This window comes from Fusarium oxysporum, chromosome IV (assembly GCF_013085055.1).
Source record: "Fusarium oxysporum Fo47 chromosome IV, complete sequence".
Lineage (NCBI taxonomy): Eukaryota > Fungi > Ascomycota > Sordariomycetes > Hypocreales > Nectriaceae > Fusarium > Fusarium oxysporum.
The window spans coordinates 4,373,725-4,401,346 of NC_072843.1; the positions used below are offsets into that span (position 1 = coordinate 4,373,725).

Consider the following 27,622-nt stretch of genomic DNA (forward strand, 5'->3'; position numbering starts at 1 on the left):
TTGGTAGTGAATACCCTTGGAATGGCTCCACACTCAGGCCCCCAAGGCCCTTCTACGCCATTCACTGCAGGGCCAGAGCCGTACGTCAAATAACAATCCGTTCATATTACGAGAACTAACGCCAAATATTCCAGAAGGAGGTTTTCTTGTTCCGTATGTCAGAAAAGGTTCACAAGGAGAAACAATATGCAACGGCACAGAAAAACTGTACATAGACACTTGATGAGCATGGCAGCGATTGTCTGATGGAGAGTGCCAATTGAGTCTATTCTGTAATCGCTGGCAACCAACTGCGAACACAAGTCATATATAAGCCCATGTGTATAAGCGGCTGTATCAATATCTCGCATTCGATTGGTCTCAGTTTAGATGATCCCATCGTCTTGTGCGGGCTTACGCTACACCTCAAATCTTATCTTGGTGCTGGTGAGGCCTGGTGTTAGTGGTGTTGCGTCTCGGCCGAGTGATGGACCGTTCGGATGACCAAATCTCCTGTGATGTCTCGAGACTTGTTCAACCAGATATTGAACAAGTCAAAACAACATTGAAGTACGTTACTGATACTACTGCTCCAAATCCCGACTCCAATCCTCCGTCTTGAAGTGGCGGGCGCCGGCTGTCGTCCCATGGGATCCTTCAAATTCTCCACAGTAGAGGCTCACTGTAGCCAACGATGCAGTGTTACTGTGACATTGCATACGTTGCGATAGTCACTTTGATCGGTACGAGTACAAATCCCTGGCCCATCACGATGCAATCCTTTGAGATCCCACGGTTCCAGGGAGATTGCCCCAAACCCTAATTTATCATTCTGGTGGATTTGCCCATGCGTTGGAGCATGTTGTGAGTCCTGGAGCAACGCTGTGAGAGGCGATTCGCTGTGTCGAAGGATGACCCCTGTTCAGAATGATCCCTGTATGTGACATGAAAACAAGCCCTCCGTGTGACAGAGAGGGGTCGCAGGACTCCGAACAACGGATTTGGAAATTATACTATCATTGGCGTTTTGCCTTCTTTCCACCACCCTGGCACCACGTACTGCAAAGTACTGTGGCTGGCCTGAGGCCGTGACCCCCTGTCCGTCAACTAGGCCCAAGTCAGTAGTCGAGAGACCGGGTCCCTGGCCCTGTTGATGCATCATGACCGTATTGTTCTTCACCGTACCGTTCTTCCATTTCTCACTTTTTTGTGCCCCGTAGATTCCTCTCACAAGCTTACAATATCTTGGGCTGTTAAAAAGGATTAAAAAGTCTTGTTTTTTAATTTCAAGATGGATTTCCTTGTTATTCAGTATCCCTCCAAACTTACATACGACCCTTTCAACTACCCATGGATGCAACAAGCCCATCATTTCCCAATTCCATCATGGCAATTGATGGTTTGCTGGCAAGCCTGATTTATCTCGATGACACAAGATCCAGTGCCAATCATGTCCCCAACGCAGAATTACGGGACATGGCACGTTGGCAAGCCATTCTTGACTTTCGGATTGAGGTCGAGCAATACTGGGATGCTCTGACCAACATTACACAGACAGAAGATCTTCCCGGCCTCGACAGCTTACTTAAAGCATTCCCTACTCCCGTTCATCTGTACGAAGTGGCTATCTTCACCTTTCGCAACACCTTAACGGGCCCAGAGCCTGATTCTCTAGAGAACATATTTGCGATTTGTAGCTTATCCTATGTTGATTCAATATGCTCCCGAAGAACGGGCAAGCCAGTTATTGACAACATTTTCCGCGACATCAATATCTGGCGGGACTCAATTGGTGATCCTCAGCATCGTCAATTGTTCAACGATCTCATTCAACGGCTTTGGGGCGGCGGCGGAGATATAACAACATCCCCGTTCCAAACAGAAGAATCCTTGCGTTCAGCCTCTCAGCCTTTCGGTGATCCGGGCTACATATCACCTCAGAGTGCAACCATGCAAGACATCTCATTGTTCGGCGATCTTCCCGACCCGTTCTGGAGCGGTCTTTTCGACATGCCAGGCTCCCTCTTCGGGCCTAATTACAGATGACACGCAATACTGAAGGTTTCCACACCACTGTATTTGACACCCCAGCTCTCCAACCGTTACCTGGAGATCTGCGCCAATCGCCAGTCATAAACATCCTGACAAGCTTCCTCGCCAATTGCGGAGGTTTAATGGACATTCTCAGTGGACATGGAGCGACTGCGACAGGGCCATATTCCGATATCCCAATGAAGATTAAGAACTTCGCTGGGTCATTAAGAAAACATGACTCCTTCAAGAACCCATCAACACGAGAAATACTCGCCATTGTGGACAGGTTTGTCAATCTGAATTATTTCCAGAACATCGATGAAATCCGAGACTACATAATAATAGCCGCAAAAGCGTGCTACCGGACCTTGACAAGAACACAAAAGAAGACTAACACAATGCACAGGAGATACTTCCCAGCGGTAAACCCTTTGCAGAAGTCTGCAAGTCAGTTTATTCGTCCACAGACATGACAAAGACACCCCCAGTCGGACGACGTCAGCACGAAGGACGTCCTCTAGATCGCAAGCTGTAAGTCTGCCAAGAACACGATTGTATGCTTACTGACAGATAACTTCAGAAAAGAGATACCGTGTCACCACTGCGGAGAAGATTTCACAAGGAAGACCAATATGAGACGACATATTGCCAGAAAACATGTAAACCCCAGCATGGCATAATGCCATTCAAAGACCTGTCCACCAAACCTCCCAGGTGGCTTGTTTGTGGAGTAGAGCATACTTGAGTACTGGAGCAAGTGCAAGATGTGCACATGGCATTCATATTGACCGCTCTGGTTTCCCTTGGTCTCCCGATTTCTGGGTTGCTAGCATGCCAGCCCGACAGTGAGTGCAAGTCCTGAGGGAGGGTATAAACGGAAGCTTGGTAGGGGCGATTGTGCGGAGTACACGACACCACAATTTGAAGCTTGGGCCAAAGGAACAAACCTAATGTCATGTCGAAACGCACGGTCTACCCACGGGCCAGTAACCGTAACTTATTTCGGGCACTATCTTTTTCAAAGGTATTAATTGGGTACCTTGAGTTACGTAGTGTTGTGTTTTGGCGTTGACTATGGATAGTGTCCATCTGAGGGCTGTTGAATCAAGCTTATTGGGCCCGAGTACACCGGGCATGAATTTCCATGTATACACCCAGATGTGATATTCATGGCCAATCAAAACAGTCAAACGCTTTGCACTGCCTCAATCGCATCTCGTTCGAGGGCGAAAAACAAGCCCTCTAACTCCATCGCTCGCCCGATACCATCTCTACCTCCAAATATAAACAGAAAAGCCATATCTAGAATTCTCACTCAGCTCTCATTCATAAAAACAAATAATATTTTTACTTATAGCCTTTATGGAGGATAATAGCCCATACAAGGACGCCATTTCGGCAATCGATGGATTGCTCGCATGCTACATCTACCTTGACAAGACAAACTCAGAGATGATGGCCACTTTTCACGATGATCTCTGCCGTCGAATCGACCGCTACTGGGAGCACCTTCGGCAAATTGCATCTTCTCAGACTACACCTAGCCTCACTACTCTCTTTAATTCTTTTAATTCTTCAACACAATTCTACGAGGTAGCTATCTTCACTTTTCGCAATGTCCTGGTTGGCGCCAGACCAGATTCCCTTAATGCCATCTTCTCGCTCTGCAGTTTGTCCTACATCGCTTCATGCTGCTTGCAAAACCACGACAATTTCCGGGACATGAAAGTCTGGCGAAATGCGATTCGCGATCCCCAAGACCGTCAAACTTTCAGTGATTTGGCCGGCGTTGTTTGGCCGCAAGTACCATCAATCTCAACTGATGATACCCCCAAGTCCCAGATGCCGACAATCATGCTGGGGGCTTCTACCTACCAAAGCCCATCCACTCAAAATTCAGCACTTGGATTCGGCTTTATGCAAAATGAATCGCTGCTCAATGGTTTGCCCAATTACTTTTGGAACCTTGATGCAATACCCGATTCGCCGGCGGCGATTGGCATCGAGAACTCGCAGCCAACTTCGAGCAGTCTCCAAGACTTACAAGGATCAGCGATCGTGTCTAACCTTATCTGCTTTCTGGCAGAATGTGGGGAGCTGCTTCATGTTTTCTCTGGGCGTGGGGTAACAACCAAGGACTTGTACTCCTGTATCGCCTTCACCCAAAGGGGATCTGAGACTAAGAATCTGGTTAATTCTTGTGTACAACGTTTGAAGAGTGCCGATGCATCCCAAAATCCGTGTACGGCTGGAATTGTATCCATTGTGGAGAGATTCGTCGCGCTGGGGTATTTGCAGACCCCAGAAGAGCTGCGCAAGTACATGCTCTGCGTGGGACGGGCAAGTGGTCAAACAACTTTAAATTAAGGGTGCGATTGAACTAACAGGTTCCAAGAGGGTTATTCCTGAAGACGAAGCTTTTGCAGAGTTTTGCCAATCGGTCTGTGAATCAACAGCCACTGTTACGAGACCTGCAACGCCTCCACGTGGAGGAGGCAGACGCAGAGCTCTGGGACCGAGATTGATCCCAGGTCGGTAAGTGGACTCTCTTATATTTATCTTTTGGTCGCCAGGCTTACCAAGACTTTGGCCTAACTAGGGAAATCTCGTGTGACATATGCGGCCAATTATTTTCGAGGAAGTACAACAAGAACCGACATGTCGAGGCCAAACATCCCTGGATCCATCCCAGCCCGGACGCTGATGTGTTGGTCCAGGGTAGTGTGCGATTGACAACTTAGGCCGGCGAATGGCACAAGAAGTGAGGAGGATACCCGCGGTTTTTCATTTTGTAGCGCAGCTTGTCAATTACGCGGAACCGTTTTACGCGTAAAACGACTTCGCGCGTAAAAAGAGTTGGTATAATAGTACAGCTGCTGTCGCAGGTTAGGCTGCGCCAGGATAACCAGATGGTGATAACGTCTACCTGCGGTTCGAGATTTATGTGAGGCTCAGGGCGACTTGCACCCGCGCAGTCCTCGCAATCTTCGACATCGCCATTCCCGATGAGAGTTATATCAACGTTAATTGAAGGCTTTTCAGTTTTATCTCATAGTCTGTGCTAACGTTCTCCCCCAACTCTACGACAGCAACGGCGGTGTGATCTTTGAGCTACGTAACACCATGGCAGTGTCATGCAACACGCGTTGCAAAAGCACCGAAATTCCCGACCACAAGCGATCAATATCGCCATATTTGCCTCTTTCTTCTCGACATGAGTAATGCACACACAACCAAGTTCTGAAGTGATCAACTACCAGATGGGTCTCGCGGGAGGCCTCGGGCCCGGTCGGTAGGTAATTTGAGTTTATTTACAAGAAACTTAGCGAATGCAGGGTTAAAACGCGTTTAAGATTAAAGATCTGAATAAGCACAAACGCCAATAAAATCACCGACCGTGGAGCGACAGCAGATCGGAATTGAGGCTTGGTCAAGCACACGACACTTTGCCGCGTGGCTGCCAACCTTTGCTATACATGTATTCCAAAATAGCAGCACACCAACACTGAAACAAGTTTAAGTCCCAGGTACAGCACAGCAAACAGGTGCCTCTAGCCGGAATGGCATCGCCACAGAGAGCCAGTGAAACAGTTGGAGTGGATCTGAGGGTTACACCTGAGAGGTCGATGATGGAATTGCGGCTGGTGATGACAAGTAAAGATGGCGCAGACCTTGGAAGGGCCTAAGATCAGCGCAGGGATGAGCTGAATAGCGGGTTGTGGTTGGGTAGCGCAGGGGTTCAGGCGGTGGAACATGACGCAGTGCGCTATGATTCTTCATGCAGGGCCTGAAATGACAGGAGACAAATCAAGCAATCAAGCTGAGGGAGGCAGGGGAGCTGAGAGCTATATCAAGGAGAGGTCCTGCTCCCAATCTTCTCTTTTCACCATTCTCAGCCATTTACATAAACAACCACTTCTGTCTTCCATCACTCAACCAAGTTATTACTATAACATCTCCATCACATAACAACCTACACCTACACATCTACAAACAACAACAACAACACTCAAGATGCTCTTCACACAAGTCGCCCTCATCGCAGCCGCAACTCTCGTCGCCGGCAACGCAGCTCCCCAGCCCGAAATCACCCAACCCGCCGTCCTCCCCCGCGACATCATCCCCGATGACGTCAAGTCCTGGGCCGAAGGCAAAGCCTCCGCCGCCGGCCAGGACGTCGACGACTGGGTCAAGAGCCACTACTCCGAAGCCGAGCAATGGGCCTCCGACAAGGGCGGCGACGCCAAGACCTGGGTTGAAGGTCAAGCTTCTGAGGCACGCGACAAGGGCTCTGAGATCGCCTCCCGCGCCAGCACCGCTTTCGACGGCGTGAGCTCCCGGGTTCGCACCGCTATTGATGAGGCTAGTGCTAGTGCCTCTGCTGCTGCGAATAACGACAATGCTGCTGCTACTGTTGGCGGCGGTCAAGCTGGCGTTGTTGCTTTGATGGCTGCTGTTGGTGCTGCTGTCTTCGCCTTCATGGCTTAAACGCTTCTTAGCCTGAACGACTTGTTTTACTTGCGACACCTTGATACCTTATGCGGCATGGACTTCAAATTGCATCGGAGTTTACGGAACACTGGAGCATAGAGAACGGCAACATTTAGAATGTGTGGTCGGGAATGGCTCGGTTAGGGAATGGGAATGGATTGACGCTGAATCATGAGAGCGGCAAAGACATACTTAGAAACAATTCAACGCTTACGAACCTTCAATCGCTTTGACATGGTGATGACTGTATAGAATTTCTCATGTTGAGTGGCTTGTCCAACTCGGCAAACCACCTGTGACCTGATGCATTCGTTCTATGATACATACTCGTCTACAATAATATACAATTCTATACCCAGTATCCAAACAAACAATGAGTCGCGATTCTATCCGTCATCACTTTTATACAACATCATCCACATGTTCATCACTGCTTACCCCTCAACTGCAACCCGTACGGCGCAAGCTGTTCCGCCGTAACCCTCGTCGGCGCCTTGACAAACGGATCATCACCCTTCATCGTCTTCGGGAACGCAATAACATCCCTCACAGTAGTCGTGTCCGTCAAAAGCGCAACCAACCGATCAAAGCCCAGCGCAAATCCCGCATGCGGCGGACACCCTGCCCTAAGCGCATCAAACAAATGCGCAAAGTCCTCAATCCTACTATCCTTCATCTTGAGGATATCCCGCATAATGAACTCCTGCACGGTAGGTATGTGGATACGCTCACTGCCGCCGCCGACTTCTACGCCGTTGAGGACGAGATCGTATGCTGCGCTCTTGGCCTGTAACGGGTCTGTGAAGAGAAGTTCGAGATCGTGTTTCGATTTAGGGGCTGTGAAGGGGTGGTGCGCTGCTGCGATGCCGGCGGAGCCTTCTTGACCTGGATCGTTGTCCTCGCCGGTGGGCTTGAACATGGGAAAGTCGGTTACCCAGACGAATTGCATTGACTCGGGTGTACCAGGTGCGGGCAGGTCTTCTACGAGACCGTTGCTAAGAAGCTTCCTGTACAACTCATTGCGGATTTCACCAATTGCTGTAGAAGCACGGTAATACTGACCCTTTGGCTTCTCACGCGCTTGGAAGACGAGAATGTCACCCTCAAGGACACCCTTTCCACCAGTTGCGATATTGACAATCTCATCGCACTCTACACCGAGTGAAGAGAAGCCGCCGCGGGGTTGCCTGGAGTCGCAGACTAGTATCACTGGCATTCCGTCTTTATTCTCGCGGAGATGTTTCGGTAGTGATTCAATGAACTGTTCGGTGAAGCGTTTTGGCCTTGGAATGTCATCGTCAAGATCTTTAACGGGGATATGGAAGGCTTCGATCAGGGGATCTTGGAGGTATGTCATCATGCTGGCGAATTGTTCGCACATTTCGTTTGGTATCGCGTAAATCTGGAAATGTTAGTAGGAGATCGACGAAGGGAGGATGCAGCGTACTCTTCCTGGGAGGCGCAAGTCTGGCTTGTCAGTTCCGTACATCGAAATGCAATCCTGGAACGTAAGTGTCGTGACCTTGTGCTGAACCGGTTCATCAGCAGGACGAGAACCTTCAGGAATGTCCGAAACTACAGGCACACGGCTTCCTCGGATGGTCTTGTAGCTATGCGCAGGTCGCAAAGCCTCAAGCGACCGTAGCACAATATCCGTAACATCCTTCCTCACCACCTCAGCATTCGCAAACGCCCACTCCATATCAAGTTGTGTAAACTCTGGCTGCCGATCCGTGCGAGCGTCCTCATCACGATAACAGCGCGCCCACTGCATGTATCGCGAAACTCCACTCGCCATAAGAACCTGCTTGTACTGCTGAGGACTTTGTGTGAGAGCATATGCGTAACCGGGTCTGCGGGTTGGTACGAGGAATTCTCGTGCACCTTCGGGTGTTGACTTGAATAGTGTCGGCGTCTCGATATCTGTGAAGCCCTTGTCTTGCAGGCCAGCTGTCAATTGTCCCTTGAGCCACGATCGGAATTGAAGTCTTGCTAGCAACTCTGGGTGATGGCGCAGTTGGTAATGGCGCTTGGTATCGGGGAATATGACGTCGGGCGTTACGATGAGATTTTGCTGCACATCGTTCAATGGTCGAATGTCCTTAACGTAAAAGGTTCGCTTGGAGGATTGCTTCTCGGCGTCTGGGCTTGTATTCGCTTCACTCTCGGTGCTAACGACGACTGGACTTGTTGCGCGAATACTTCGAAAGAGGGCAGAGGCTTCGGGATATTTCGTTGAGTCGGCGCATAGCTGAATAACCTCGCCTGATGGTAGAACGAGATCGGCGAACGAGAGCTTCGAAGACATGTTCCTCCTCTTATTCATGAACCCCGCGTACTGTCCATTGAGACCGGGAGTTGTCGGTATACCCGCATTGCTATCTGGCGCACGTTAGCACCGACCATAGCGGGCATTGAAGTCGTCGTACACTGATCCCAGAGGTTGAGAACGTCGTCTTTCGTGGGCTGAGTTTTTGAGTAGGCGATGGAGGATTGGCTAAAGCTTCGGGGGAGAAATTGCCGTGCGCGCAGGGGGATCAAAGATAGAGTGTATGTGCTGAGGCGCAAAGAGGCGCGACAGCGAGAGAGAGGGAGCGCCATGGCTATTGTTGTGTCAATTGAGGCATTGTTTGGGGGAGGATGGTGGGCCGATTGACATCGAATTTCGTGGTGAGCTTGGGAGGGGCTTATCGATAAGAAAACATTCACCTTCCCAAGTACCGGCTGCCATCAAACGACAGCAGCACGTTACACTGCCCGACCCTTGAGACGGAGAACAGCGCTTTGACAATTTATATTTCATGGCTGTAGGCGGTTCATCTGGAATTTTCTCACGTGCGCCAACGTTCTTCATGTGGACTAGAACGTCAGTACCAATGTCATGAAACGATCCATCAGCCACCAAATCCCAGACGATGAGCGCTCAATTGGTCGCGCCTCAATTGGCGATGATGCTTGAATATTCAAATGGTATTATGCCAGGCTTGCTAAGCTTTCCCTATGATACAAATCCCCAACTCGAGCGTAAATTATCTGGGCCCAAGATCAATCTTCCCTTGGTGTAACGACACTTCCTCACCTGATCCTCGATCACTCGGATCAACATGCGGTATGCTTCCATTACTTGTAGCAAGTCCCCTTTGACTTGAGTTGGGTTCATATGCATCATCTATCCGATGAAAATGCCCTGTCTTTCCACCTGTTCCTCCAATTGTGACGAGTTCTGTTTGCATTCCGGTGCGAGCAACTGCATCTTTTCTGGATGTGACGCTTTCGAACTTCGATGAGATCATAAGCATTAGTGGTCGGAGTGTTGGGAGGCAGAGGGCGATGGTTCCGCAGGCTACTTCGACGACACACCAGGTGCAAGCTGTAGCGAGGGTCCCTGTTCAAGTTAGTTGAGAGTCGCGCGCGTGTCGCTTAAGTTCTTACATGTCGTATCCACTGGATCGAATTGCATGATTGTCGTGAATCGATATATACTGGCGAACAAGACACTAAAAGGATCAATACCAAGCACTCACAGGCTGGTGGATGAGGACTTACAAGCTGCCGAGCAAAAAGATAACCAACAGCGACAACTTTTGCGCCATGTTCACCTGCAACTTGATGATCGGCCCGACTGGTAGACACAAAATTGCAATATCTGTTACAATATTCGGAATTGCATTGCCAATGAACGAAGCCTTGAGGTTGATGCAAGTCCCATCAATCCAGGGCATCCAAGCCTTCTTGATCGGATGGCACTGGAATATACACACAGCGCAAATCGCAATCCACCAACCAATCACGACAGCAGCGATGAGGGCGGAGGCCAATCGGAAGTTTCGAGATGGGAAGATGCGCAGGTACATCGATAGAAGGGCGAGTTTGATGAGCATCACCGCCGTGACGTAGATGTTTTCGAAGGCGAGGAGGAGCTTGAAGAAGATTATTTGATCTTCTGTCGAGACGCGCTTCGCATGCTTTCCAAGACCATGCGCAATCACTATCCGACTGTTAGCGACGACGATATAATCCATTGGCATTACTTACTGCCATAATTGAGTCCCCCCGTGATGAAAACAAAGACCTAGCCCAATGTCAGAATTGTACAACTCTTGGCACCCAATCAAACCCACCAGCGCTACCAGAGTCAACCAGTCATCAGTTCCATATCCAATCCTCACATATCGCGCCCAGAATCGCAGAGCGACAAACACAACAGACAGCACGAGAACAATTGTCGTCGTGGCACTGAGCTCGCTGCTCCGATCGGCGTTCTCGTCACGGCCATACAACGAGGCCATGCTAAAGAAACGATGATGCTAAAACGAAAAGGAGACCAGTTCACATGAGGGGATGTCGTAGGGATGAAGTAACAGAGCACCACAGTACAAAGTAAGAAGAAAAGTATTCCAGAACCAGCGGGCTTTAAAGTTAGTTCGCATCTCGAACCCGCCCCGGATATTTCTCACAAGATAAACCTCCCGTTCTCACTAACGAGAAACGCTAGCTGGGCGTTGCGAGGTAGGGGTTCTGGATCGCCGGGTGGCTTTACGACGCCACCGGGGAAGACTCCCTAACTTTGTGGGCGATCATCCCATCGACCAGTCAGACACACACATATTCACTTAGCGTTGTCAGATGTCAATTTCGGTCGAGTCAAGCCTAACGAGTCGCCCTTTGTTGTATTGTTGCCCAATCTAAACCTGCGAGAATGAGGATCTTCTTTGCTCGCAGAAGCAAAAAAAGAAGCAAAAAATACACAACGAGTCAGAACAGCCGATCATTGTGAAAAAATTGCAGCGTTGCACTCGTACTGTACCAACTCGGCTCTAATATGGACCGGTACGAACTAGACAAGGGACGTGGCTGTTTTTGGATCCATTGAAACGCGGCACCGCGATGAACAATTGAGGCCTTACCGTCTTAGGAACTCGGCTCACAGCCTTATCATCTTAAAATGCACCTAATGCGCCCTGTCGAGTGCTTCGACGACGGGCGGAACCAGTGCCCCGTGTGCTGATCAGTCTCAGTTAGGCCGCTCACTATTCTTTTGGAAATCAACGGTTTTAACTGGCCCCCTATTAGCTCTTTGACCTTATTATGAGCAGTCATAATCACATAATGCAATAATGGCTTTCACAATCATCCGAGTCTGAGCTCGACGGACGTTGAGTAGAGTCTTGATGTTTGAATCGGATGAAACGATTCACCCGGCATTTCGGCACCTCATACCCAGCAGCGTGGTATCGTCACTGGAACACACAATCCTTGCGCCATGCTAGGCGAACAAGGTTCGATATTCTCTGGCGTCCTTTCTAAGCCTGGTTTGGCTTCACCTCCTGAATTCACCAAATTCCCGGGAAAACTGAAACAAAGAATGCCATTGTTCAATCTTGACTAAAAGCGATCTGCCATATAATTCCTCATTTGATCTGTGCAATCAAGGTGTCGAAATCAACCAGGTCCCAGACTTGGGCAAATTTTCCATCGACGACATGGTACAGCGTGAATTGATTCGTCTCCATTTTGCGGCCGGTGGCTTTGTAGCCTCGAAAGTCCCCCTTGTGAGTTCCCGTGACTTTGAAAAGAAGGGAAAGATAGTCGCCTTCGATGGTGAGGTTTCGCAGATTCCAGTGCCAGTCGGGAAATGCGTCGATCATGGGTTGGAAGGAAGATGTTGCTTCTTCTGGGGTTATTGGTTTGTCGTTGACGACGAGAGGGGACGCGTAGAATGATCTCATCGCTTCAAAGTCGTGAGCGTTGCAGTGTTCCAGATATGTTTTGTATAACGCTCGATACTCGTCAATTGATTTGGATTGGCTGGGTGCTTGTTGACTGGCCATTGTGTTGATATGACTGGGGCAAACTAGCTTGTTTGGAAATAGATAGTGATGACCCGTTGACGGGGAGCTTGCAAGGGATATACGAGGCTAAACGAGAGTGGAACTGTTACTGAATCTTCAGACAATCGTACAGACGCTGGAAATTTATATTTGAATTGTGAGCAAGAGGATTATGTGTTGATATTATCCAAGGCTTACATTGCCGCTTACTGATCTTTGTCATGACTGAGCATGTGTGATGATAGGCCAGAAGGATGGTCAGCGCAGCATGTTGCCCGAAACAGACAGCATTATATGCGGCCAAGATATCTGCAGGAGTATCTGCAAGCTGAGGAGGTCCATCTTGCTGGAATGATTATATACATATATGGAATTCTTCCCGGGTCAGCCAATACAGCTTTAGAGGTAACGAGGAGAAATATCTTGTTCCGAGATATATCTCAAAATCACAACGCTTCAGGACGCCAGCTGAAGTTAGATGTGATGAGGACAAGGCCAAGTCTGACGATGTGAGTTTCGTGAAATCAAGAGCGACTGACCATACTTCTGAAACAAGCGCCATAATCTTATTATCCAGATCGAATTCTCTAGGATTGTTCCTATTCATGTCAGCCTCTACAGAGAGAATACTGCCCGAGGAAAATTTAGGCAGTGCCTGCAATCTCTGCTTACGCCTACCACAATGAGGCTATCATTCTTCTAGAAAGATAGACCTAGCTGGTATGTCAAGCTGCATTTGACTTTGCTAGGCCAGGCTAACCAAGATCCAGATTGAACTTTATCGACTTCTTTGGAGTTTGGGTGCTGTTTTGACCAGGAGAACCCTGATCGGCGAAGTGTTAGCCGCGTTTAACGTATGCCATATCCAACTAAGCCCCATTCAAATCTAGTCCAAACCCACAGCTTTATCAAAATTGACTCGCGCTCTGCAGCGTAAACCCTGCGCGCGTCGCAACGAGATATGACGGACCCTGCAATTGAGTGGATTCAACTGAAACTGGACCCCTTAACGAGCGAGGCGCTGCTAGTCCGCAGACTAACTTAAGACATTACTTATTCTATCGTGTTTCCTCTCCAGATTCTCTCCAGTTTACTATTGTCAAGTCTGTTTGAACCTCATCATGTCTAACCCCACTATCGTCTTCGCTCCTGGTGCGTGGCACACAGCTGATTGCTACGATGTCGTGCGAAAAGAACTCCACGCCAAGGGCTGGGAGACTGAGGCTGTTGATTACCCCTCCGTGGGCGCTGAGCCTCCTACCAAGGGATTGAGCGATGATGTCGCCGCTGTGCGAGCTGTTGTTGAGAAGTTGGTTGAGGAGGGCAAGAAGGTCATGGTTGTTGTGCACTCGTACGGTGGTCTTGTTGGTGCTGAGGCTGTTAAAGGCTTGGGCTTGAAGCAGCGCGCACAGGAGGGTAAGCCAGGCGGTGTGATTCAGCTTGTTTATCTGAGCGCTTTCGTCATGCCAAAGGGAGCTAGTATTCTCGGGGCCCTTGGAGGACAGTATCTTCCCTGGATGCGAGTCGAGGTAAGTTGCATATCGCTCATATCAAGATGATTTCCTAACAACGAACAGGGAGACTATGTCTATGCTGAGACCCCCGACAACGTCTTCTACCACGACGTTGATCCTGAAACTCAAACCAAGGCCATTGCTGCCTTGAAGCATCAATCTCGTCGCGTGTACACCGACAACGTCGAGTACGAACCATGGCACGACGTTCCCTGCTTCTTCATTTTCTGCGACGAAGATCGTGCTATTCCTTTGGCTATTCAGGAGAATCTGGCTTCTACGTTGGGTTCTGATGCTGGAAGCTTCCACATCAAGAGCTCTCACTCGCCGTTCCTGTCGCTACCTAAGGAGACGGTTGAGGGGCTAGAGAAAGCTGCTCAGGATGGTTTGACCAAGAGCTCAAGCTAGATGTGCTGGCGGCTTTTATATTATAAATTCAACGTTAGCGTATTGAAATCATGATTTGATGGGAATATCAATCGCTGTGCATGAGATGTGACGAGCCTATACTATTCTGACCGCATGCGGGGATCATCTCGTGATTAGATTCAAATCATCCGCCGGTACTTCATTGCCTGTGTTACACAAGGAGTAATATGTAGTTGCCTCCATTTGTATATTCATTCGTCAAGATGGTTCCGTACACAAGACCTACTTGGTATAACGAATCGTGAGCTGCGAAACATCTTGTCACACGTGGTCACTTGAACTTTGTATAGAGTTTCGTGTGTTTAGGCACCGAGTCCAGGCAGCCATCATGTCTCTCGACTTTCACTTTCTCTCATCTCGAGGCCCAATCACGAACCGAAACCTTGTTCAAAAGATCCTATCGGCGCTTTTTCTTCCTCTAAGATGATATCATGGAAAACCTTGATTTATCGCCCTTCTATAAAAAGCCCAGGTACCCCCGCTGCCTCACTCTTGGACCGATCCGGTGCAAAACATATCTTCTTAGCCATGCCTTCTGACGTCTTCAACTGGCTCCCGCCTGAAATTCATCTCAAAATCGTGGACAGTCTCCAGTCACTTCACAACATTCGATCTTTTACCTCGGCTTCCCCAACCGCAAGACGCTATTTCCATGCCAACCAACGCACTTCTTTTCTATGGCCTTACATCCTAGAGATACAAGCAAATTTCGGGGATGAAGCACTTGTACCGCTGGCATTGATTCTCCTGCAAGTGCGAAAGGTACGTGCCCAGACTCGTGGGTTAACGTCACTCCAGATCGAGCAACGCATCAGACCCTACCTCGAGGCCGTAGCTCGTTTCGATAAATCAGAACCCACGGAGGAATGGAAAACGAACTTGGGCTGTATTTTAGCCATAATAAATATGATTCGGGAGTTTGGCCCCATAACAGCAGGCTCAGTGAACGGATTCCGAAACCACTTATCGGAGATAGCAAGATATGACATACACATATTTGCAAATCGGGGCCACGCCATTAATGTTTTTCTCCGTTACGATCTCTACTGCCAATTAGCCTGTAACGGAGAAGAAAGGCTTTTCACACAAAGAGAAGCAGAAAGAGAACAGGCCAATGAACTCGAATCTTATCTCCATAAGCGTTTAAAACACCCACAACAAGCTCATCACCCGTGGATCCCCGACACCATGATGAAGCTAATTAAACAGCGACACAGAGACATTCTACTTTCCGTTGACGACACGTTCGGGGTTTCTAGGAGCGCGCGGAGAGAGCGTAACCAGGTGGAGGATATCATACGCCTTGGAGGCCCAGGCCCTTCCGTCTTGAGACGCCTTCAACAATGCCGGTTTGTTACGAGACAACGGGATGATGAGACCACATACCTCGATTACGTGTCTCTGCAGGGATTTCCTTTTCTCCACCACTTGGAACAACTTGAAGCAGAGGCCCAGAAACCGTACGTTCTCGACATCTTTTTCAAAGTGACCACAAAGAGATTACAAGAGCTGGCTGGGATAAGGGTAGCTACTCGATCTGCCGCGAGGCGAGAGAGTATCTACCAGACTTATGCTTTCAGTTGGGGATGAGAGGTGAGTTGAGATCTGGCGAGATTGGGAAGCACAAAAGCCAGATTGCGCCTGGATTTGCATAACATATATATACTCCAATAAACAACAGAGATCACTCCAAATACAACCTTTAGAGCGTGGTCTGAATAGAGCTAGCAAGGCGAAACTTTAAGTATTGCGTGCTCCAAGATGCACCTAAATAAAGCACAAGAAAGAAGAAACTTTCTTTGAACCACCAGACCTCTGTATCAAATCAGAAGCCCTATAAAACATTATAAATGTAGGTACTTATGGAGCTTGAGAGTATATACAAAATACGCTGTTATTTTTATACGTCGCCTTGATTTGGTTTAACGAGATATTGACAACGTTTGCACATACTAAAGAAGTTTAAAATTCAAAGCTGAGTATATAAATTGCGCAATTACATGTTTGTGTCGGGGCTGAAGCCTCTTTCAACCTCATAACCTTATCACAGTATGTTGAAACACAGACAGATTACAAGCATGGTTATGAACACTCAATCGACAAGAATACAAGCACGCTGATTCGAACGTTGAGTCGTATGTCCGTCAATAGCAGTTCCTGATCGATTATACTTTATGGCCGAACACGCTGCCCCCTATCACAAAAGTCTATGGCGCCATTACTTTCCACGCGTGACTATCCTCAATTTAACCTCTATTTGGAAAATTATAATACAAATGCTACTATAAGAGAAATGGTTCTGCCCCTTTTGACACTTCTTGCATTCTATTCTTCAGATGTACAACTACTCGAGTCTTGCTGGCCACAAGGTCAAACCTCAGATGGCTAGCATAGATGATAAGAACACGATATTATTCTTTCTTCAACACATACCGTTCATCACTCATCTTTATGGAAATGTCCCGCAACGGGAGCAATTTCCCCCTCCTTCTTGGTGCCGCCGCATCCTTCACTTTAGGCTTTCTAGCTGTCTACCTATTAAAAGACAAGGGGGTAGAATCTAAGAAAATCGATTGCTTTGACAAGCTATCAGCGGAACTCAAATTCCAAATCTTCGAGCAGTGCGACTCAATGAGCGATGTGACATCACTCATCGCGGCTTCTCCGTCAGTACGAGTTTGCTTTCGAGCAAACCAAGATAAGCTCCTTCGATCTCGCATTTCCTATATCCGAGAAATATTCTATAATGATGAGCTTATCCCTTTGGCTTTGATGGTTGCGAGGATGCGACGTCGCTTGAAAAGGCGGTATGACATGTATCAACTTGTGGGACTCCTGGAACACTTTGTTCGTGGGGGCAGGTCTAAACTGTTTCAACGGAAGTTTGACCACTGGCAAGAGAACCTCATACAGATCCAAGATCTCGTCAATATCTGCACCGAGATTCAAGAGCTTTCTCCAAGGGCATGCTACAACTCATCAGCAGCATATGCAAAGCCCATTTTATCCAAGCTGTGGCACCACAGATTCGTGGAAACCTATCTGCGTGAAGAGATCAGTACCGCTATGAAATACTATGGTAGCAGACTCATGTTTCCGCCCAGAAACAATCTCAGCCCTGAACTATACGTGTTCTTGTTCACGCGTAACTATGTGGGAAGCAGGCTGCCTGATAGTAAGTCCAACCAGTCTACTACGCTATTAAATTGTGCAAAGCTAACATTCACGAGAACATACTGCTGATATAGTAGACACACATGTATCCATTGGTCGGCTTGGTGCTAGAAGCTTCGGAGAGATGATTTCTATTGCTGGCGACCCCTTGAAAAGCCAGGGAATTTCGAAAAGAAGGAAGGCTGAGATACAAAGTTGGAGAGATATGCGAAGAAAAACCTGGAAGGAGGAGAATAAGAAGGTTCAGAATGGGCAAATGGCGGTTCAAAACGGCTGTGCACGGCTCCTGCGAGCCGATGAATTTGTTCAAACCTGAGCAACGACCATGACATCAAGGTATTTAGTACTGGATGATCATTGGCTATAGCGTTTTGCAATTTGAAGCTAGCCCAAGTCTCGTATGGAAAGAATTCCTTGAAATGCTTTCAGCTTTTCTCCTAGACAGTGCCTATTCTTAATCTGACGCCCTTCAACAACACTGGATAGGAGAAACTCAAAAAACAACACTCCAATACTCAGATAAATGTGAATTTATGCATAGTGCATCTAGCGACATAATAGAAGAATAAAACTCCCGCCTCAACTTTTATACATGCAGTCTACACGAATTATGATGATCCTTAGCTCTAACTACAGATGGCTTCGCTCGGAAAGGCTCGAACGGACAGCCATGGCAGCTCGTGTTCCTTCTTCAATGGCTCCATCAATAAAGCTACGCCATCCAAGAGCCCAATCAGAGCAGGCAAAGATGATGTTACCCTGTGTGGCTCGCATGTTGCCAAGATGATCGGTCAGCAGACCAGGCCGAGAGAAGAACCTATAACTATTAGCTTCGCCATGTTGAAGGAATGGGATTTACTTACCAGGCTCCCTTAGCAAACTCATCCTTGGACCAGTTGTGAAAGACCAAGCGCTTGATGTCCATGGGAGCAAAGCCCTGGAAAGCGGCCTTGGTCTTTTCAATATCCTCCTCAGGATGGAAGTGGTTATGCTGGCCACCGAAGGCCACGATATGAGTGTTACCAGCAGGAGTAGTACCATCTCCAAAACCGTATGAGAGCTTGTTGTGAGGATAGCTGATACTTGTCATCGACCGAAGGTCCCGATCAGAAACCTCAGCATGAACCTTGGTGCACTGGTTGACATGGCCAATATCCGCCGCTGCCTTCTTCCCAGGCATCAGAGGAGGATCGAAATGCACATCGTTAAGAATGTTAAGCGGCATAGCGCTTATCATCTTCAACGCTCTGAACTTCTGGCCACTTCTCGCAGTGACCTCAACGCCAGCAGGGCCGCTCTTCACTGAAGCAACAGGCGTGTTGAAAGAGTACGTCAAGTTTCCACTCGCCAAAGCCTCTTTGAAGAAACGAATAGAAAAGCTCGACTGGCCGCCCTTGAACTTGTACTTGACGAGATACTCGATGCAGCCTTGGTACGTATAACCGCTGAGAGCCCACCAGTGCAAGAACTCGTAGAAGCTAGTGGTTTCGAGGGTACCGCCGCTGCAGAGAAGAACGAAAGCTTCTAGGCATATACGCTCGTTGGGAGTGAGGTCGTTTTGAATCTCCGCGAGACGCTCTGCGATGGACATGCGGTCGTATTTGGCGGCCGTTGGGCCGAGATTTGCGCTGTGGGGGAAGACCAATGCTTCTCGACCGCCTTGGCCGTCGATGTTGACGAGCTTCTCAAGGCCACTTTGCATCAGTTGATCCTGGTTTCGTTAGTCTTGAGCTTTCCAAAAGCTTTTGGCAAAACATACCTCTTCCTCATGAGTGAACTTTTGAGTGCCCTCTGGCGTCACAAGAAGATACTTGTTGACGCCTCTTGAGAAGTCATATGAGATCTCAAGTTCATCTTGCATACCATATCTGGAGATCTCACGCCATACATTGGGTTGTCCCCAGTATACCCAGGTGCCACCCATTTCATATGGATAACCCTCTATGTTTGAGCTCCATGACCGGCCTCCAATTCGATCACGAGCTTCAATGAGCAACACTTTGAGGCCTGATGTTTGTTAGTAATGTGTTATGATTTTAGAAGGTCTTGATACTCACCAGCAACGGCTGCATCACGAGCTGCAGTCAGACCACAGTAACCCGCACCAACAACAATCACATCAAACTTTGTGTTCTTGTCTGAGAGATTGGTAGGAGGATTGATAGCTCCAATGCATGGAACACCAGCCTTGAGTCCTTGGGACTCAGTCCATGAGAAGCCGTCTCGAGAAGACATTGTGAAGCTTCCTGGTCAAGTATGATATCAAAGACTGAATTACACGTCTTTCGAGTCAAGATAGCTCAATTGACTAAGCTCAAGAAGACACTGACACAAACAAAAACAAGAATGATAGGCAGAATCAACAGAAGTATCGTCGAGGACGGCTACTCATTTTATCCTCGGTCCGTGTTCTCATCTTCGCCCCAGTCCCCATTTCCACAAACGGCAATTTCGCGAGAAGATAACGACGATCCTCTATCTAGTCCAAAACCTCACGATACGAAGATATCGACCCATCGTGATATCAGCTATCTTTGAGGCGAATTTCCGCATCCGGTAATTTCGCGAGAGACCCAAACAATCTAGATCTCCCCCGCAATCCGCTAAGACCCAGCATCAAGGTTGGCACTAGCAAACCCAGTTACTTGGCTATCCCGGAAACCAATGAACTATGTCAATTTTCTCGTAATTCTGCCGGATGTGGTATATTCAGTGGAGATGCCTGATATCGCAAAACCTGGGGTAATGGACCAGGCTTATCAGGATATCTCGGCAGATTGGAAGCGGTTGTATGATAACATGCCAATCAAGGCAGTGTAGATTGACGTTTTGTTGGAGATTTGTGCAACGGTAGCCCCCTTTCCCTGATACGTCTTATCAACGCAAGTGGCTCGGCCGTGTGACCTTGGAAACGAGTATATGAGTCAAGCGTTTTCTCCCTCAGATACTCCAACGAGAACACTTCATCATAACATAACACGATAACAGCCAAGATGACTTCTTCAACGCAGGAGGGCGCATTGCAGCAGCGTCTCTCGACTTTGACAATGGTTGCTATGGCCTTTGCCATTCTCAAGTTCGTTATCCCCCGTGCTCTCTTGGCATTGGCTAACCCCTCGTCAGCACATGGATCGCACTCGCCGGTACCATGGCTTACATTCTCCCGTCTGGGGGTTCGGTTTCGTTTATCTATGGATTCATAGTCTGCGTTCTTTGTAACTTGGCTCTTGCTGCTAGCCTTGGAGAAATGGCTGCACTTTGGCCAACTGCAGGTAAGACTGGACTCCAGTATGTCCCAGGAACATTGGCTAATTGCTCTTAGGTGGACAGTATCACTTCATGTACGCCATTTGTACACCGCGATGGAAACGACCTATGGTACGTTCACCCAGCTATCCCACGAACAAAGACTAACACTTGATAGAGTTTCTTCATTGGATGGACCAACATTGCTGGTTGGTTGACTGTCGTCACAACCCAAGCCTTCTTTGCTGGCAAGACATTCCCAAATTGGTATCTGTAAGCCATATACTAACTGTCGGGATATAGCTCAGCTAGTATCCGCCGCAGCCGTCGTCGCTTCGAATAACGCATACGAGGCAACTCAATGGAAGACACATCTCTTCTTCCTTGCCATTCTTACCTTCGGAACGGTCGGCAACGTCTGGGGAAACAAGATCCTTGGCCGTTGGAATGACATGGCTCGTATGTGCCCTGTCAACATATCCTATCCCACCAACTGACGCAATTGATAGTATATTGGTCTGTGCTCTCGGTCGTTATTATGAGCATCATCCTCCTTTCCATGTCTCCCAAGACAGATGCTCGTCAAGTCTTTACAGAGTTTAGAAACGAGACTGGTTGGTCAGATGGTGTCGCTTGGATCCTTGGCTTACTTCAATCTGCCTTGTCCCTCATCGGCTTTGACGTTGTCTTGCATCTAACTGAAGAGATGCCCAACCCTTCGAGGGATGCACCTCGAGCTATGATGCTAGCTATAGTCATTGGCGGTGTCACGCAAGTTGCCCCATCTTTTTACTCTATGGCCGTTGCTAACCTGGTTCAGTGGCTTCCTCTTCATCCTAGTTATCCTCTTCTGCCTTACAGACCCAGCAACAATCCTCGCCTCCAACACAGGCATGCCCATCGTTGAACTCTTCCTCCAAAGCACAAAGAGTCGCGCCGCAGCAACCATCTTGGCCCTGATGCTAAGCGTCTGTTTCATCAACGGCACATCAGCCAGCATCACCAGTGCCAGTCGTCTTCTCTACGCCATGGCTAGAGACAAGGGTATCATCTGCCATAACTACTTTGCGCACATTGAACCGAAGCTCGATGTCCCCGTCCGCACAATTACCTTGTGTTTCATTTTCAACGTCCTCTTTGGGCTCTTGTATCTTGGTCCTGCTGTGGCTTTCAGTGCTTACATTGCTTCGTGCACTATCTTCCTCAACGTCTCTTATGCCGGACCTGTCGTTGCGTTATTGGTCAGAGGCAGAGGTATTCTCAAGGAGTACCAGACAAGGAAGACGCCAGCCAGGATGGGCTTGAGGACTGGTGCTGTTGTCAATGCCATTGCGAGTGTCTTTGTCATCGTCATCACCATCGTAAGTACAAGATATCTTGACTCTTTCAACTCCTCGCTGACTCTGCACAGTTTTTCTGTTTTCCGACTGCCCTTCCTGTATCAGCTAACACCATGAGTAAGCATATCTGCCCTTAGTATCAAGAAGTTTACTAACCTGGATAGACTACGTTTCCGCTGTCGTTGGCGTTTTCTACTTACTTCTTGCTTTATACTGGATGGTCTATGGTAAGACCTTCGAAGGCCCTGTAAGTCAAACTCACAACCCAAGCAAAAGTCTCTTCAGCTTCTAACATAACTGCCAGAACTTCGAGGCCATCATTGGGCAACCTTTGCAGATAAAAGGGGAGCATGAGCCGGAAGCAGTGCATGAGAAATCTTCAACTTCAACAAAGGCCTGACTCTTAATACGATATTTATTGCGACTCAGAGGACAGTTATTTTAATAAGACATATGTTCAGATCATTGTTACGATGAGAAATGAGAAGAAAGCAATGACTGGCAAGCTTGCGAACAAACAGTAGCCGATTGTTTGCAAGACAAATCGGGATCTTTCCATCCCAATGACTCTTAGGGCAAGAAATCGTCTGACTATCAAGGAATTAGTCTAAAGATCCACTAAATTATACTAAACTTACCTAAATCTTTTCTCCGCTCAGGATATGCTGAGGCTCTCAGTTTGCACCTTCGAAACGACTGAGATGAGGACGAGTGTTGGGTAGAACTCAACATGCAGGTTGCCTCGTCTCTGTATCGTGCTTGTATCGTTCCTCCTTGGACCCTTGGTTAAAACGATGATGCTGCAGTATACCTAGGTCTTCGTTTGCCGGACCTCAAGTTGTTTGAAAGGAAGATGTGTCGCCATTCTCACGGTCAGGTCAAAATACAACACCATACTTCTTACATGACACCTGTAGCTCTTCCTAAGACCGTGTTGTCTGAAGGGACATGTTCGAGAGCGCACTGCTGGCGACTAAGCTGGCCGCAACTCCGCTTCCTTGTCCGGATTCGCGCGTCGAAACTCGGTGACGACTTCGGGCTCTTCTTGGCTGCGGATGAAGTCATTTATCTGGTTTTCAGGGATACACTTTTCAACATGAGTGATTGTTTCTTGCAGCCGAGCCAAGTTGGCTTCGAAGTCTGGGAGATCATGTGCACGTGCCAGAGTTCGCATGACCGCTTTGAAGGGTTTTCTGGATATGGGTGCCATGCCGTCGATCTTGGCTGCCGCGAGTTTTCTGGCAACGTGGAGTTTGGGCCGTGTTGTTTGGGCAGGCTCCAGAAGTGCTGTGCAGATATGGACATTGTGATTTCCAGTGGCGACAGGCAAGGCGTCAGATAGTCGTCCAGCAGGTCAGAAGCCCTGCCTTTCTTTTGTCGTTCCCGGAACGTCTTTTCCACTTCATATTGAATTTACTTCGCTCCTGCTATGTCGTCTCGGCAGCTTCTCTGAATATAGCATCCGCAGTACGAGAGCTGTCCAGAACTATGTCGCCGACCTCTGGAACGGCCGCCTTCTCCGCTGCAAGTGGATCTTCGTAACTTTTGAACTCGATTTCGTCATTCTATTTCGGATACAGTCGCGAGATACAAGCTGTTGGCTAAGACCCGACGGCCGATGTGGAAGTAGAACATCAAAATGGTGCGATGGAGGCCTTCCATAGAAAACAAGTCTGCTGCCTCCGCTCTAGTGCCACCACCACATGTCGCAGGGGTTGGAAAACGATGAGCATACTGTTGATCGTCTCGAGAGTAAGAGCGGTCTCTGTTCCAATCCATCGGTGGGAAAAGAGGGATCTGAACAGCATGGACAAAAACAAACGCTTTGGCGGATACCTGCGTCTTCCTGTCGATCAGTTTTCTGGTATCTCCATGCTTGTTTACGACCGGAATCAAGGTTGGTCTTGGACAAAGATTGACGGCCTGATTAACAAAAAGTCCTTCTCTTCGTCTTCGTCGTAAACTCCCAGGAGTTCGGTTTGCGTTGGCTTGGTAATCGACGCAGCCTGATCTTCTTCCTCACGGACTCTGTAGTCGTCGCAGATTGGCTTAATCAAGTTCTGAAACTCCAACCCGTCTCCTTCAGCGTGGTCATTTCATTAGTTTTCTAAACCATTGGAACTGGTGGATCTACCAAATATACTTAAACTCTTTTCCCCCCAGTAATATACACTGTTCTGATTGAACAGTGTAGCTAGAGTTTGTGAGCATATTGTGTCTGACGAGACATCGAAGCCTGTTTGAGGTACCAGTGAAACAGAAAGACTTTTTTTAAAAATCAGAAGGAACTACTAACTGTTTGGTTGTATGAGGTACTGTCACAAAATGAAACCGTCATAGAACTTTGAAGATCAAGTGGGTATATTCATATAGCAAAGCTAGCTATTTGATCGTTGTAACATCCTCCGCCAATCGCTTCAACAAACACTCATGACGCATTAACTATTTGGGTAATTACCACTCAGCACCGGGCAGAGCAATCTCGGTTCCCTTGAAAGAACCGCTGACCTTTCCAAGCTCGAGGGCGGCGTTGATGACACCACCGAATCCTTCTCCGGCGATCAAACCAGCGGCGATCGCGAAAGCATACATTTCAAAGTGGTTGTTGAACCACTTGCGCCACCACCAAGCAGTGATAGAGCCAACTGCGTTATTTGTTAGTTAAAAACTCGTAAATTGATAGTAAGATGACTTACAGAGAATGGCGTTGGCATATCCGGAGTCGGGGCCGAGAACCCAGGCAACACCAACGGACATCCAGTTGGGGAGCCAGTCACGGTACTTCTCGCGAGAACCGACGAGCCAAAAGTGCTTGACGATAGCCTGGACAGCGCAGAGAATACCCATGGCAATGGAGAAGTAGGCGGAGGACTTGGGGATAGGGATGCTGGGCATGGTGACAGCAGTAGCGACAGCTTGCCAAGCAGCGACGGAGGGAGCAGCGAAGGGGCAGATATCAGCGGGATCGTCGCTGGGTCGGTAGACGCAGGGGTAGGCAGACATGAAGAGGACGAAGATACCGGGGGCAAGGAAGACGGAGACGACAGTACCCATGGCCTGGGCGTAGAACTGCAGCTTGGGAGGAGTCTTGAGGAGGAAACCAACTCGGAAGTCGCTGACGAGAGAGTTGGCAACATCAGCAGTACCGGAAGCAATGTTACCGGCAACAAGGTTGATTCGCTGGGCGTCCTTGATGGCGAAGTGGTTCTTGGTGATACCACCGTAGACAAGCTGGGAAGCCTTGGCGGAAGCAGTAAGAGGAGCACAGTCGGTGACAGCGCCACCATAGATGGACATGAAAGCGAAGATGACACCGAGGATACAGGCGAGGAGAGCAAGACCAGCGTTCATGTGGAACTGAACCTCACTGACAATCATGGCGAGAACGAGAGCAGCGAGGGTACCAGCGACCCAGACCCAAGTAGGGACCTGCTCCTGAGCGGAAGCAAAGTCCTCAACACCACCGTCGGCATCAGCCTTGGCTGCCTGCTTAGCGAACCACGCGTTGCTGTGACCACGAGCCTGGAGTCTGTTGTTGATGGAGCGAGCAGACTCGTGGACGGCGAACTTGATACCATCCCAGACAACCTTTCCGTGGAGGAAGAACTCAATGAGAGAGTAGACCATGAGGACCATGACACCGGGCCAGAGCATCCAGTATCGGGGAGAGGGGACGTAGTCGGGGTCGTCGACACCAGTCATAACGCTGAATCGAGTGATGCCTTCCCACTTACCCTCACCGACGGCAATACCAATGCACTCACCATAGTGAACGAGAAGAGGACCGATGAGACCCCAGGCGACGACGGTACCACCCCACCAAGAGACAGCGGCGTTGAGACCGACGAGGATACCGGAGCCGAAGAAAGCGGGAGTGAGCTGGATGTACCAACCCCAGTTCTCAGGCTCAAGAAGACCGCTGGCGGTGTATCCAGACCAGACGTAGAACCAGGTGAAGATGTGCCAGTTGTGAAGAATACCATCGGCATACTGCCCAACACAGATGATGAGCAGAGCAATGATGAAAGCAATACCCAGAGCCTTGATCTTTCGGAGCGCATCAGCCGCACCGGATCCAACAGCGTGCATGGATCGAATAGTCATAGCGGTAGCAGTAGGCGTAGGGAAGACGAGGTTAAGCTCTCTCGCGACGTTGATGATGAAGAATCGTCGGAGAGGGACAGCAGCGAAGAGACCGAAGAAGGCGCAGACGAAAGTGATGGTGAGGATACGGCCAAAGTCCTTCTTGGGGTCGTCGGAGAGGAGGTCGAGACGGTACATGGCGGGGAGACCGGCGACGAAGACACCGGACATACCACCAGCGCCAGTGGCAGCGGCTTGGATGATGGAGTTCTCTTGGGGACCGAATTTGCCGCCGAGGATGGGGACGTGAGGGAGGGACTTTGTCAACATGAGGATGAAGCCATAACCGAAGATGGCACCAAACATGGTAGCGGGGAAAGTGAAACCAGTCTTGAGGCCTATAGTTCGTTAGTATTAAGAGATTGTTGTTGATATGTTGAGGGTGGCATACCGAGATAGACGTTGGAGGCGTTGACGAGAGAGCCGAGAATGATACCGACAATGACAGCACGAGCAGTCAAAGGGTTAGGCTCATGCTCGACACCCTTTGCAGGAGGGAAGCTGGAGAACAGGTCGATAATACGATCATCTTCGCTGTCGGCCTCGGACTTGAGGTCCATGTCGAAATGAGGCTCCTTCTCATCGTAGCGAGGCTGGAGGGTATCCTCAGGCACACGATCAGGGACGACTGTTTCGGCGACCATGATGGGCGATCAGTTGAAGAGTCAAAGAGGAAGAGACTTGAACTGGCTGGTACGACTGGAAACATAAACCGAAGAACCGGGGAACGACGATCTATTTATCTCTGCTTGCTCCCCAACGTCGTACAACAGCTGGCGTACAGATATTCAGTGGTGGCACTTTTGAAACCCGCCCAATCGAGTAAGTGTCTACCCATCTTCAAATCAATTCCGCACATCGGGGGGGGGAGGCAAAGGGACTTTTTGCAACGTCCCAGAAGAGGAAGCGAGACAAACGATCTTTTGGTGATTGCCAAATAAAGAGTCCAGCATCCACAGATTGGCGGACCTTATCTTGGTGAGAGAACCAATTAGAGGGGAGCGGTTGTATTTGGAGCTGCCAAAATGGGAGCAGCATTTTTATCGTGTGCTTGAACTTTTGTGCATGAGTCCCTGGTAAATCTAGCCTCAAAGGGTCAGGGATTGGTAGGGGGATGGCTCCACCCCCAGATAGAGGAGAGCGGGTGGCACCGAGGGAGGGAAACGGGCGATACGCGCCGCATGTTACTTGTGTGTGCTACAGGGGATTAAAGGTTTTATGGTTGTTATGGTTGTTATGGTTATCGGGGGTTACTCTGCATTAGACTGTGAATGGTCAAAGTCGTCTGCCACTCGCAATATCATTGCCTCACTAAGTTAGCAGAGCCATCACTGAATCACCCGCTAAATCACCAGATACTTACCTACTCACTCACTCACTCACTCACTCACTCTCCGTCCTCGGCGCATCATATTCAATTCTAGAACATGATCCGAAAACC

The 27,622-nt window shown here is 48.8% G+C and overlaps 12 protein-coding genes across 12 annotated transcripts; 7 read left to right on the top strand and 5 right to left on the bottom strand.

Annotated features, from left to right (window-relative positions):
• Nucleotides 1-1,365: 1,365 nt before the first annotated feature.
• Nucleotides 1,366-2,058, top strand: FOBCDRAFT_318889 (uncharacterized protein; the record flags this gene model as incomplete). Its single annotated transcript, XM_059612018.1, has 1 exon — nucleotides 1,366-2,058. The coding sequence occupies one exon, from the start codon at nucleotides 1,366-1,368 to the stop codon at nucleotides 2,023-2,025; it is 660 nt and encodes a 219-aa protein (XP_059467126.1). The 3' UTR covers nucleotides 2,026-2,058.
• Nucleotides 2,059-3,375: 1,317 nt separating this feature from the next.
• On the top strand, nucleotides 3,376-4,754 carry FOBCDRAFT_292556 (uncharacterized protein; the record flags this gene model as incomplete). The annotated part of the gene is made up of 3 exons (XM_059611804.1): nucleotides 3,376-4,344; nucleotides 4,409-4,548; nucleotides 4,613-4,754. 3 exons carry the CDS (start codon nucleotides 3,376-3,378, stop codon nucleotides 4,752-4,754), a joined length of 1,251 nt encoding a protein of 416 aa, XP_059467127.1.
• A 1,007-nt stretch (nucleotides 4,755-5,761) lies between these two features.
• FOBCDRAFT_222151 (uncharacterized protein) lies at nucleotides 5,762-6,728 on the top strand. The gene has a single exon (XM_054704360.2). The coding sequence runs from the start codon at nucleotides 6,028-6,030 to the stop codon at nucleotides 6,499-6,501; it is 474 nt and encodes a 157-aa protein (XP_054560335.1). The 5' UTR covers nucleotides 5,762-6,027; the 3' UTR covers nucleotides 6,502-6,728.
• FOBCDRAFT_222152 (tRNA synthetases class II-domain-containing protein) lies at nucleotides 6,692-9,240 on the bottom strand. The gene is made up of 3 exons (XM_031178031.3): nucleotides 8,934-9,240; nucleotides 7,952-8,886; nucleotides 6,692-7,906 (listed from the first exon to the last, which is right to left on the bottom strand). Exons 1-3 carry the CDS (start codon nucleotides 9,103-9,105, stop codon nucleotides 6,932-6,934), a joined length of 2,082 nt encoding a protein of 693 aa, XP_031043918.2. The 5' UTR covers nucleotides 9,106-9,240; the 3' UTR covers nucleotides 6,692-6,931.
• Nucleotides 9,241-9,279: 39 nt separating this feature from the next.
• Nucleotides 9,280-11,283, bottom strand: FOBCDRAFT_222156 (uncharacterized protein). Its single transcript, XM_031178030.3, has 5 exons — nucleotides 10,626-11,283; nucleotides 10,540-10,576; nucleotides 10,051-10,492; nucleotides 9,937-10,001; nucleotides 9,280-9,889 (listed from the first exon to the last, which is right to left on the bottom strand). The coding sequence occupies exons 1-5, from the start codon at nucleotides 10,791-10,793 to the stop codon at nucleotides 9,534-9,536; spliced, it is 1,068 nt and encodes a 355-aa protein (XP_031043917.2). The 5' UTR covers nucleotides 10,794-11,283; the 3' UTR covers nucleotides 9,280-9,533.
• A 201-nt stretch (nucleotides 11,284-11,484) lies between these two features.
• On the bottom strand, nucleotides 11,485-12,475 carry FOBCDRAFT_222158 (uncharacterized protein). The gene has a single exon (XM_031178029.3). It carries the CDS (start codon nucleotides 12,333-12,335, stop codon nucleotides 11,916-11,918), a length of 420 nt encoding a protein of 139 aa, XP_031043916.2. The 5' UTR covers nucleotides 12,336-12,475; the 3' UTR covers nucleotides 11,485-11,915.
• An 876-nt stretch (nucleotides 12,476-13,351) lies between these two features.
• FOBCDRAFT_222159 (Alpha/beta hydrolase fold-1) lies at nucleotides 13,352-14,328 on the top strand. The gene is made up of 2 exons (XM_031178027.3): nucleotides 13,352-13,864; nucleotides 13,913-14,328. The coding sequence occupies exons 1-2, from the start codon at nucleotides 13,457-13,459 to the stop codon at nucleotides 14,255-14,257; spliced, it is 753 nt and encodes a 250-aa protein (XP_031043914.2). The 5' UTR covers nucleotides 13,352-13,456; the 3' UTR covers nucleotides 14,258-14,328.
• Nucleotides 14,329-14,772: 444 nt separating this feature from the next.
• FOBCDRAFT_260256 (uncharacterized protein) lies at nucleotides 14,773-15,868 on the top strand (the record flags this gene model as incomplete). Its single annotated transcript, XM_054704361.2, has 2 exons — nucleotides 14,773-15,040; nucleotides 15,077-15,868. Exons 1-2 carry the CDS (start codon nucleotides 14,807-14,809, stop codon nucleotides 15,866-15,868), a joined length of 1,026 nt encoding a protein of 341 aa, XP_054560336.1. The 5' UTR covers nucleotides 14,773-14,806.
• An 867-nt stretch (nucleotides 15,869-16,735) lies between these two features.
• Nucleotides 16,736-17,768, top strand: FOBCDRAFT_273324 (uncharacterized protein; the record flags this gene model as incomplete). The annotated part of the gene is made up of 2 exons (XM_059611480.1): nucleotides 16,736-17,453; nucleotides 17,527-17,768. 2 exons carry the CDS (start codon nucleotides 16,736-16,738, stop codon nucleotides 17,766-17,768), a joined length of 960 nt encoding a protein of 319 aa, XP_059464770.1.
• A 96-nt stretch (nucleotides 17,769-17,864) lies between these two features.
• On the bottom strand, nucleotides 17,865-19,762 carry FOBCDRAFT_160133 (uncharacterized protein). The gene is made up of 4 exons (XM_031178025.3): nucleotides 19,510-19,762; nucleotides 19,212-19,459; nucleotides 18,316-19,163; nucleotides 17,865-18,269 (listed from the first exon to the last, which is right to left on the bottom strand). Exons 1-4 carry the CDS (start codon nucleotides 19,685-19,687, stop codon nucleotides 18,083-18,085), a joined length of 1,461 nt encoding a protein of 486 aa, XP_031043912.1. The 5' UTR covers nucleotides 19,688-19,762; the 3' UTR covers nucleotides 17,865-18,082.
• A 683-nt stretch (nucleotides 19,763-20,445) lies between these two features.
• On the top strand, nucleotides 20,446-22,489 carry FOBCDRAFT_250012 (amino acid/polyamine transporter I; the record flags this gene model as incomplete). The annotated part of the gene is made up of 10 exons (XM_059610896.1): nucleotides 20,446-20,528; nucleotides 20,576-20,724; nucleotides 20,775-20,830; nucleotides 20,877-20,946; nucleotides 21,002-21,157; nucleotides 21,208-21,462; nucleotides 21,560-22,059; nucleotides 22,110-22,155; nucleotides 22,203-22,285; nucleotides 22,343-22,489. 10 exons carry the CDS (start codon nucleotides 20,446-20,448, stop codon nucleotides 22,436-22,438), a joined length of 1,494 nt encoding a protein of 497 aa, XP_059464771.1. The 3' UTR covers nucleotides 22,439-22,489.
• A 1,959-nt stretch (nucleotides 22,490-24,448) lies between these two features.
• FOBCDRAFT_160136 (OPT oligopeptide transporter protein-domain-containing protein) lies at nucleotides 24,449-26,942 on the bottom strand. Its single transcript, XM_031178022.3, has 3 exons — nucleotides 26,573-26,942; nucleotides 24,735-26,519; nucleotides 24,449-24,683 (listed from the first exon to the last, which is right to left on the bottom strand). The coding sequence occupies exons 1-3, from the start codon at nucleotides 26,823-26,825 to the stop codon at nucleotides 24,493-24,495; spliced, it is 2,229 nt and encodes a 742-aa protein (XP_031043909.2). The 5' UTR covers nucleotides 26,826-26,942; the 3' UTR covers nucleotides 24,449-24,492.
• Nucleotides 26,943-27,622: the final 680 nt, after the last annotated feature.

Coding starts and splice junctions, on each gene's coding strand:
- FOBCDRAFT_222151 (XM_054704360.2), top strand. CDS start 6,028: ATGCTCTTCACACAAGTCGCCCTCATCGCAGCCGCAACTCTCGTCGCC.
- FOBCDRAFT_222152 (XM_031178031.3), bottom strand. CDS start 9,105: ATGGCGCTCCCTCTCTCTCGCTGTCGCGCCTCTTTGCGCCTCAGCACA. Junction 8,887..8,933: donor TCTCAACCTCTGGGATCAGT/GTACGACGACTT, acceptor AACGTGCGCCAG/ATAGCAATGCGGGTATACCG. Junction 7,907..7,951: donor ACTTGCGCCTCCCAGGAAGA/GTACGCTGCATC, acceptor TAACATTTCCAG/ATTTACGCGATACCAAACGA.
- FOBCDRAFT_222156 (XM_031178030.3), bottom strand. CDS start 10,793: ATGGCCTCGTTGTATGGCCGTGACGAGAACGCCGATCGGAGCAGCGAG. Junction 10,493..10,539: donor GGGGGGACTCAATTATGGCA/GTAAGTAATGCC, acceptor ACAGTCGGATAG/TGATTGCGCATGGTCTTGGA. Junction 10,002..10,050: donor ATCTTTTTGCTCGGCAGCTT/GTAAGTCCTCAT, acceptor TGATCCTTTTAG/TGTCTTGTTCGCCAGTATAT.
- FOBCDRAFT_222158 (XM_031178029.3), bottom strand. CDS start 12,335: ATGGCCAGTCAACAAGCACCCAGCCAATCCAAATCAATTGACGAGTAT.
- FOBCDRAFT_222159 (XM_031178027.3), top strand. CDS start 13,457: ATGTCTAACCCCACTATCGTCTTCGCTCCTGGTGCGTGGCACACAGCT. Junction 13,865..13,912: donor TTCCCTGGATGCGAGTCGAG/GTAAGTTGCATA, acceptor AACAACGAACAG/GGAGACTATGTCTATGCTGA.
- FOBCDRAFT_160133 (XM_031178025.3), bottom strand. CDS start 19,687: ATGTCTTCTCGAGACGGCTTCTCATGGACTGAGTCCCAAGGACTCAAG. Junction 19,164..19,211: donor AGTTCACTCATGAGGAAGAG/GTATGTTTTGCC, acceptor TAACGAAACCAG/GATCAACTGATGCAAAGTGG. Junction 18,270..18,315: donor GAGTTTGCTAAGGGAGCCTG/GTAAGTAAATCC, acceptor TAATAGTTATAG/GTTCTTCTCTCGGCCTGGTC.
- FOBCDRAFT_160136 (XM_031178022.3), bottom strand. CDS start 26,825: ATGGTCGCCGAAACAGTCGTCCCTGATCGTGTGCCTGAGGATACCCTC. Junction 26,520..26,572: donor CGCCTCCAACGTCTATCTCG/GTATGCCACCCT, acceptor AACGAACTATAG/GCCTCAAGACTGGTTTCACT. Junction 24,684..24,734: donor ATATGCCAACGCCATTCTCT/GTAAGTCATCTT, acceptor CAAATAACGCAG/TTGGCTCTATCACTGCTTGG.